This window comes from Rutidosis leptorrhynchoides, chromosome 2 (genome assembly GCF_046630445.1).
Source record: "Rutidosis leptorrhynchoides isolate AG116_Rl617_1_P2 chromosome 2, CSIRO_AGI_Rlap_v1, whole genome shotgun sequence".
Taxonomy (NCBI): domain Eukaryota; kingdom Viridiplantae; phylum Streptophyta; class Magnoliopsida; order Asterales; family Asteraceae; genus Rutidosis; species Rutidosis leptorrhynchoides.
Window position 1 is genome coordinate 144,448,322 of NC_092334.1, and position 10,227 is coordinate 144,458,548.

Here is a 10,227-nt window from a genome sequence, read left to right on the forward strand (position 1 = left end):
TTGCAAGAATTCGACATTGATATTAAAGACAAAAAGGGGCCGAAAACCTAGCTGCCGATTACCTTTCTCGACTTGAGAACCCGAATCTTGAGGTTCTCCATGAGACTGTTATCCAAGATAACTTTCCGGACGAAAATCTCATGAAAATTGAGAAAATTGATGATCCATTGTTTGTTGACATAGCCAACTATCTTGTTGGAGGGTACTTAGAAACCGGTTGGTCACATCAGAAAAGAAAAAAATTCTTTAGTGACCTGAAATACTACTTCTGGGAAGACCCTTATCTTTTTAGGCTTTGCGCGGATGGTATGATTTGGAGGTGCGTTTCGGGAAAGGAATGCACTCAAATTCTTCTTGATTGTCACCGTAGTCCAACGGGTGGGCACTTTGGTCCCCAAATTACGGGGAGGAAAGTTTACGAGGCCGGTTTTTATTGGCCTACAATATTCAAAGATGCCTACGCCATTTGTAAGGCTTGTGACTCGTGCCAACGGGCCGTTCAAATCACTAAACGGGATGAAATGCCTCAACAAAGCATCCAAGTATGCGAGGTGTTCGATGTTTGGGGAATTGACTTTATGGGGCCCTTTCCAAAATCTCATTCTTATCTCTACATACTCGTAGCCATTGATTATATTTTCAAATGGGCGGAGGCAAAACCTCTCCCTACAAATGATGGCCGAGTTGTAGTAACCTTTTTAATGGAACTTTTCTCAAGGTTTGGCACGCCTAAAGCCCTTATCAGTGACCGAGGTACCCACTTTTGCAACAAGCAATTAGAAAAGGTGTTGAAAAGATATGGAGTAATCCATAAAATTTCAACATCTTATCATCCCCAAACAAGTGGGCAGGTGGAGAATACCAATCGATCGTTAAAACGCATACTTGAAAAGACCGTTGGTGCGAATCCAAAAGAGTGGTCAGTTAAGTTAAACGATGCATTGTGGGCCTTTCGCACGGCTTACAAAACACCTATTGGAACCACTCCTTTCCGAATGGTATACGGAAAAGCATGCCATCTCCCGTTGGAGATTGAGCACAAAGCGCATTGGGCGCTAAGGGCATGTAATTTGAATTACCAAGAGGCGGGTCGGTTACGTTTGACCCAGTTGAATGAATTAGACGAGTTGAGGCTTGAAGCCTATGACAACTCTCTAATTTATAAGGAAAAGACCAAAAAATGGAACGACAAGAGATTGAAAAATCCAAAATAATTCATAGAAGGAGATCGTGTCCTTGTTTACAACGCCCGTTTCAAGTTATCACCAGGAAAGCTTAAGTCCCGATGGTCAGGACCATTTGTTATTAGAAAACTGTACCCTTATGGTACAATTGAAGTGGTGAACTGCAAGGGCGACATTTTTAAAGTGAATGGCTACCGGGTCAAACACTATGTCGATGATCCCCTGGAAATCGAAGACGAGGTTAGCCTCAACTTTGAGAATAGAGCCTAAATAAAAATGGGGACGAGTTGGATGAACGACTCGTTAAAGAAAGTTCAAGCGTGTAAATAGTGTGAATCGAATGTTTTATGATTGGTTTCATTGTTTTTAATGTACAAAATGATCTATGATGATGATATGAGCTTTTGTGTGTTGAAAACGGGAATTTTTATGAGTTTTATGAAGATTTTGAGCCTCCAGACCATTGGGACGCCATCCAAATAGCCTTGGACGCCATCCAATTTCAAAGGATTTTCGAAAAAAGTGGTCAGTAGGTTTTAGTGTAACTGGACGCCGTCTAGATTTTCTGGACGCCGTCTAGCTTTTCTTTACTGGACGCAGTCCAGATTTCTGGACGCCGTCCAGCTCTTTAATACTGGACGCCGTCCAGAATGTTGGACGTCATCCAGACACCTGACTCAGAAAAAAAACGCGTTTTAAAGGTTATCCAACCCATTTTTCAACCACACACACTTTAAACTCAGTTTTTCTCTCCCAAAAATGAACCAACACCTAAAACCCTAATTTCTTACTTCAAATTCGTGCATTCTTCCTTCAAATTCAAGATTGAATCATGTTTTCTAGGGTATTGCTAATCACTTTTCATACTTTTCTTTCTCAATTACTTGATTTGTATGTCTATATGCATAATTTAGTGAAAGATAAGTGTGGGGTGTTTGATTTGCATGATTCTTGTTTAGATTAACATACCTTAGTTGTTTAATTACCCATTATGTCTTGATTTTGCAATAATTATATGTTTGATGGGTATGTTCATGATTCTAGGGTTTGTAGTGATTAAATCCGAAATTAGGGTAATTAATTCAAGATTATTGAGTTTGTTTGTGATGTTTATGAAGCTTGTGAAGTGTTTAATTGTTGTTGATGATATAGATGTTAATTTGGCCGGGTCATAAATTGAATTTAAGTGAATTTCTAGCATGCTTTGAATTGTGATGTTCTTATGAAAGATGTATGCTAGTTTCTCACATGTTTTAGCCTATTGAAGTGGATTGATGGCATGGAATGCTATGATGTAGTGGTGTTATAATGGTCATTTTGAACTAAATTATGATAACTAGTGCTATGATTGTAATGAATATCATTAAAATGCAAGTTTAAATGTCATGACCTATGAACGCAACATGCTTGAGTCCTAAGTTGATGCCTAATTGTGAATTTTGTGAACCACATTTTTGTGAGAGTGTATTTGCTAGTTTATGTTGACTTTGGTTGACTGTGATCAATTATTCTGAACATACGCTTTTACTTATATGAATCACAATGCTTATGGCATGACTAATTCCCCTTGCTACTCGGTTATATTTTTAGCTAACATTAACACAACGGTTTCTATGTTCTTTGTTTTGGTGTTATTATGTTTTGCAGGGACAATCTAGCAGTGGTAGACAACCAAAAAGGGGCAGAACATCAAGAAACGTTCCACCATCACCACCAGCTCAACAACATTAATCATCATCATCCGGCGAAGAAGAAGACGCTCAAAATAATCCAATAGTTTGGTTAGAACATCTTCGGGACAATGATGATTACGGGGAAACTTTTGCTCGAATTACCCGTCAACCAATTAATGCTACATGGTATTTGGACTGGACTCCTTTGATTGAGGCGGGTATGCACGCCCATGTTACTCGTTTGTTAGCTATACCATATAGTAATAGATTGACATACGCATGGGAACAAATTTTCAGTCTACACGATCAAGTGTTTCCCGTGCTATGTAAAGAATTTTACTCAACTTTCCGATTCAACAATGTCCGCGATCCACTCTCGGAAGCTTTCTTTAGATTCCGGCTAGGGGTGATGAAAGAAGTTTGAGTAGTTTTAGGTTATACAGAGTTTTGGGTATTTTTCATGAGCTTACTGACGCACAATTAAGGCAATATTTGGTAAGCTCAGAGTATCATGGGGGAGTAAGTTTTAATGAACAATCCTTTTGGAGAAGGATTAGAGGGCCAAATTCATCTACCCCGTTCAAATCAAGCAGACACAGGTATACTGAAATAGTAACCCCTGACGATAAGCTACTCCATCGACTTATCGCATGTACCTTTAATGCGAGAGTCGAAGGACATGAAAAGGTTAAATCTCTGGATCTATGGATAATGGATCAAATAAAAAGGGGTTGTCACACCGATATACCGGGGTTAATTGGGAACTATTTGCTGGGTATAGCTACGGATGCGCGAAGAGACAAACCGCTTCTAGGGGGCCACTACATTACACGGATTGCCCGTCACTTTAATATTGATCTTAATTGCCTCATAGAATGTGACCATGCAATGAAACCCTTGAAAAAGGATTCTTATGTTAACGCCGAGATTTTGATGTACGATGGAAATAGGCATTTGGTACCTTTTGTGGCAGGTGGCGCGAGTGGTAGTGGCGCGAATGTACAACAGGAACAACAAGAGGAAGAGGAAGCAGAAATGGAAGCCCAGACAAATGTTCAAGGTCAAGGTCCTTGGTATCCGTCTCAATCTGGTTGGGATGATTTGGTCAATAATATGAACAACATGAGGGTGAGTCAGCAAGGAATGGAGCAACGCCAGATTGCTCAAGTACATAACCAGGGATGGAACAGTTATGGTATTAATTGGAATAACCATAACACCGAGTTATATTATTTCAACCCCGATCAGTACTATGGAACAACACGTCTGTCATCCCAATACTACACTGATCCTGAAAACCCACCTCCGCCTTACCCAATTTATAATACTAACGTTGCGATGCAGGATGCCAGGAACCAATTTGAGCAGGAATACCCGCGAGGACGCCGAAGCAGAGATGGCTCAGAAAACTACTTTTGGCCTTACGATAACTGAAGGCCTGCGTGCCAATGATCATCTTGTTACATTTTCAAACAATCTATTTATTTGTTATGGTGTGTATTAAAACAATATTGGTTTGTATTTTTAAACTAATTTTGTGGTTTGATAATGGATGCGATTGTAAAAACACCGTTATTTTTATTATTATTTGTGTGGTTTGTTAAATTGTGCAGCGTGGTTGAACTTCAAAGACTGGCATTAAGTTCAGCAACATTTGATATTATGATGTATGTATGTTGATAATCGAGGAATGGACGATGCTCTTATGCTGGCAGTAAGTTCAGCGGCATTCGTCTACATGTTCCACGATTTACAGGTTAAAAATTTGAAAATTTCTACAATCACCCTATCACTTTGCCCTCTAAATTTAATCATTTTTCTGATTTCATGCAATGAGGGCCTTGCATGATCTTAAGTGTGGGGTAGGAGATAGAAATTTATCGGGAATTCGTTTTACAAAAATTAAGGCGTTTATGATCAAAATTTTAAAATTTTCAGGTAGCCTTAGAAACAAAAATTGTCCAAAACCATTTTACATACGTTGTGTTCTAAAACTAGAAAATAAATATTAAGTTATGTTTTAAATTATTAATAGTCTTTGAAGTTGTACTATCATTCAGTTATTTGAATGAAAATCCTATTAGTTTAGTAAAGCTAACTTGTAGGTCATTTGTACCAAAACGAGTGTAAACCGTGAGAGAGCGGTGATTGCATAGCGTGGTCGGAAACCGGACCTCGCGCCAGATCGAAAACTAAAACTGGACGATCCTCATTGTTTCTCCTAACAAGGACAATGTTGCGTCCGACCACTTTATTATTACCCATAGGATGTATCCATTCCATCCTCAAGGAAGTAAAGTCTTCCGAACGACACACTTGCTTATTTGTTTCAGAAGTTGTAGTCCAGACCAGTTGTAGCTTGACGAAAAATCTTGAAAAGTCATTGCTAAAATCGACTGGAAATCTACCAGGCCTCAACGTCAAACAGGGAAACTGGTAGTCAAAGCTTATCTCAATGAGGGAGATTTGCTAGCCAAATGGGAAGCGCTCCATGATACACAAAATGTCAGTGAATTGATCAGATTCCCAGTGGATAACCTCCGGAAAGGTAAGATATCAGCTTTTAAGCCTGATGAACCTCAATCTTTATGGTTGACTTAACGGATTAGATGATTACCTCATGATTATCGATGATATCTGGACGTAATGTGTATCCTCGTAAACGCATTATTTTCTTACCAACATCTAACGATGTTAGGTACTGTGGGATGGATTGGCTTGACCAATAGCGGGAAACCCGCACTCATTTTCCAAAAATTCAGAAAATCCGACAAAAAATGGGAAAACGTGCCTAGTGTAAAAACTAGGATTATATTTTCAAAAACATAAAACGTTTTTCATAAGGTCCTGATTTCCGTAGGATCAAATTTTTTCGGATACTTGGCTCTAAAACTCCCAAAAAATGTGTGCGTGTGTTCTCATTGTGTATATAGCGTGAGTGTGATTACAATAAATGTGTGTGTTATACTTAAAGCGTGTGTTTCATATAGCGTGAGTTTGCGTTTCAAATAAACGTGTGTGTTTCATGTGTTTTGCGTTACTGGTGTGATGTGTGTACTCTATATTGTGTAAGTCTGTTTGATAGTTTTCTACTTTGTAAGAATGAATTGCTTGAGGACAAGCAAGGTTTAAGTGTGGGGTGTTTTTATATTGCTCAATTACATCATATATATCTCGCAATATCGTGTAAAATACTCTCGAATCTAGGATAGTTAAGGCGGTTTCTACAAGTAATACATAAAGGTATGAAAAGTGTATCGGAAAGTGGTTTATAAAGAGTTTTGGTGAATTATGACCATTCTATAAGTTGTGATTTCATAATAGTTGATTCCGATACAAGTTATGGTCAAATTAGCGCTCTAAAATGATAAAACAAGGCTTCAGATATGTTGGACGCCGTCTAAAATGATTGGGACACAGTCCAAATGAAGGGAGATTTGGAAAAAACGTTACAGAACAATTCAGCACAACTGGACGCCGTCCAGATTTCTGGACGCCGTCCAGCCCTTCATAACTGGACGCCGTCCAGAAATCTGGACGCCGTCCAGGCCTTCACAACTGGACACCGTCCAGAAATCTGGACGCCGTCCAGAAGTAGGTTTCAGCTACTTTTTGCTTTTGACCAACTTTCACCACTTTAAAAGTGTATTATTGAGAGAGATACGAACAGTTACGAAAGAGAGCAGTTTCAAGACGATTTTAGGAGCAAAATTGGAGAATTCCAAGCTCTTAGAAGAGGCTTAAACATCCAAGAATCAAGATTCAACACCTTCTACATTCAAGATTCATTCTCTATTAGGTTGATTTCTTGTTCTTCACAATGAATTCTACTTATCAATTGATTGTTATTTTGTTAGTTAATATGATTTTTGGCTAAAATCTATAATGTTTGTCTAGATTAATAACTGAGGTATTGGATGTAATCTTATGGATTCAATGTATTATGTGTGATTAGATTAGAGCTTGAATCAAAGAACCATGCTTATTGATGTCAAATGATTTGTATCTAGTTAATTGATATGTTGTTGATAAAGAGAACTCTTGTTGATGTATCATATTGATTTACAATCAACTTGTCTTAGATTGATTGTTTACTAAACCGGACCAAGGGAGTAAATTAGATCAAAATGATTAGACGATATAGGAATGAATTGTGTAGAGCGAATGTAAAAGACAATTGTTATTCAAGTCTTTGATCTAGCTAATCAACTAGTCACAAATGAAAAGGTCTAGGTGATAGGGAACCCTCCACTTAGTAATTCTAGTTTGAGTACTTACTAAAGAGAACTCTTGGCAAGTCGATTTGGGTGATTAGCATATATATCATAGTTATTTGGTTACAAACACGAGAACTATAGAGAAAAGGGAACCCTTGATCTTGTAATCGAGTTTACGTGTTTACTAAAGAGAACTCTTGGTAAATCTATTAGGTAACTCACACACATAGTCATTCAATCGGGTCTCAACAATATAACTACATCCAATACCGAGGGTAAAATATCTAGATAAACATTTCGTATCTCTGATCTTAATCAAACTATCTTATTTGCTTTCGTTGCATTTGTTTTCATTATATAAACTTAAAAGACTAAAAATATTGTTTTTACTTTTAATCTTCTTTGATTTGGCTAAATCGTTAAATAGCCACAAAAATATAATATCTTGTACCTTTAAGTTTTATTTACTTAGTTAATCATAATATAGTTCCTAATTCTAGTTTGACTAATCCAACTGTCCTTGGAACGATACACGGAACTAAACCATTATTTATACTACTACACGATCGGGTACACTGCCCGTTAGTGTGTAACAATCTTTAATTGGTATTTTTCCATATTATTTCATACATTAATTCATATACCACATTTCGCACATCATCCACTCATCTCATTCGATACTTCACACGTTTGCCCTTCATGTGCTTTGGGAAAGATTCATAAATCCTCCCACAAATCAAAAACTGAATTCAACACCTCCAGTCCACTTCATATGCTTCACATGGACCTTTGTGGACCAATGCGTGTTTCCAGTCTTGGTGGAAGAAAGTACATCCTGGTGATAGTTGATGACTATTCACGATACACATGGGTCAGATTTCTGAAAAGTAAGTCTGAAACTCTGAAAATAATCATTGATTTTCTGAAAAGAATCCAATTATCCACCAATATGCTTGTACGTACTCTCAGAACTGATAACAGCACGAAATTTCAAAACTCTGTTCTTAACTCTTATCAAGATCATGCTGGTATCACCCATCAAAACTCTGTCGCTCGTACTCCACAACAAAATGGAGTTGTTGAAAGATGTAATCGCACCCTTGTTGAAGCAGCAAGAACAATGCTTGTTTATTCCAAGCTACCCCCGTCCCTCTGGGCTGAAGCTGTTAACACTGCATGCTTTACCAAAAATCGGTCCATTATTAATCGTCGATTCGACAAAACTCCATATGAACTTCTTTTCAAACGTTGACCCAATGTGAAGTACTTTCGCATATTTGGATGCGTGTGCTATGTTCTAAACGACGAGGAAAACCTTGGAAAGTTTGATGTTCGCGGTGATGAAGCAATATTTATTTGCTACTCTCAAGATCGTGTGGCATATCATGTTTATAATCGTCGAACTCGAATCATTAAAGAAAGCACCAATGTCAAGTTTGATGAGATGTCTGGAATGGTTCTTGGTCATAACGGCTCTCGCCCTGGACTCAATTCTGATCCTCACTTCCGACATGTTCCACTGGCCACCTCTGATGATCTAGATGTGTTGTTTGAACCCATCATCCCTCCAATGTCGTCAAACCCCACGGTACCCTCTGAACCGGCTCTCCCCGAATCAATCACAATCAGTTCCTATACTCCAGCGGTCATGGGCGAATCACCATCCAACGAAAGTAATTCCTCCGAATTTCTTCTTCTAGATGACCTTGACACTAGAGTGTCTTACTCAAACAACGCTCCCATTTTCAACTCTCATCCTCCAGCTGTTGAATCGTCTCCTCTCGAATCTAGTGAAGATACTCCTTCAAATGAAACAGATACTAGGTCTCTAGATGCTGCAAACCCTCCCATACTTTCCACCGAACAAAATGCAGATACCCTTGTTCCTCTGTGGGAAGAAAATGCCACCTACCCTACTGACAACACTGAACGTTCTGGATCCTCATCTTCCTCGCATACCGTCTCCTCTCTTAATGATGAATCTACTACACCTCTTCCACATTCCATGAAATGGACTGCGGATCATCCAATTCATCAAATCATTGGTGATCGAGACGCTCCCGTCCACACTCGCAAGGCTTCCAACAATGAATGCCTCTTCGCTGCCTTTCTGAGCACGATCGAACCTAAAACTGCCTTTGAGGCCCTCCAAGATCCCGACTGGTCTATAGCCATGCAAGAAGAAATTCATCAATTTGATCGGCTTGAAGTATGGGAACTTGTTCCTCGTCCATCTGGAAAAACCATTATTGATACCAAGTGGATCTTCAAAAATAAGAAGGATCCTCACAGCATCATCATTCGTAACAAAGCATGTCTTGTAGCAAAAGGATACAGACAACAAGAAGGAATTGACTACGACGAAACATTTGCTCCTGTGGCTCGATTAGAAGCCATCCGTCTATTTCTTTCATATGCTGCTCACAAGCGATTCACCGTTTATCAAATGGACGTAAAAACTGCCTTTCTGAACGGCATTCTTCAAGAAGAGGTCTATGTCAGTCAACCTGAAGGTTTCGTAGACTCCAAACGCCCCAACCACGTGTATCTCCTTTCCAAGGCTCTTTATGGTCTAAAACAGGCGCCCACGGTGTAACGACCCGACTTTTTTGACTTGCTTTTGTGCCTTGTATTTTAGCGAAACTGCGTATTTGTGCGTACTGTGTTACTTTATTACTCTGAAACCTTGACACACATGTTTTATATTCATATATACTTTAAAACATGCCTTGGTGTATGTGGAATGCTTAACTTGTCCATTGGATGCTTTATAACCGTTAGTGTTACTTGCCGTTACGAATAAACCGCGGACTGCGCGCACGTTTGACTTTTGTCGGAACCGGAACTTTTGGTCTGCGAAATATTAATTATTATTTTATAATAATAATTACCTGGGCTTTTGGATGCTTAATTTTATTTATTTAATTGCTAAAGCCCAATAGTTAGCCTTGTTGGACTTTCTACCTTGATTGGGCTCAAGCCCACCCTACTCTAGTTAGTGACCCAATTAATTAGCCCAAGTATTATTACTAGTGGCCCATAATAATAAATAAATAAATAAATAAATAATTAGTGAGTCATACTAGCATAATGGATAAGGATTATCTATTTGTCAAATGGGATTCTAGCATTAGTACACACTTTAGACAACCA

General features: G+C 38.6%; 1 protein-coding gene across 1 annotated transcript; it reads left to right on the forward strand.

Moving 5' to 3' along the window:
- Nucleotides 1–3,568: 3,568 nt before the first annotated feature.
- Nucleotides 3,569–9,670, forward strand: LOC139888326 (uncharacterized). The gene is made up of 3 exons (XM_071871337.1): nucleotides 3,569–3,856; nucleotides 8,339–9,237; nucleotides 9,367–9,670. The coding sequence occupies exons 1-3, from the start codon at nucleotides 3,569–3,571 to the stop codon at nucleotides 9,668–9,670; spliced, it is 1,491 nt and encodes a 496-aa protein (XP_071727438.1).
- The last annotated feature ends 557 nt before the right edge of the window (nucleotides 9,671–10,227 follow it).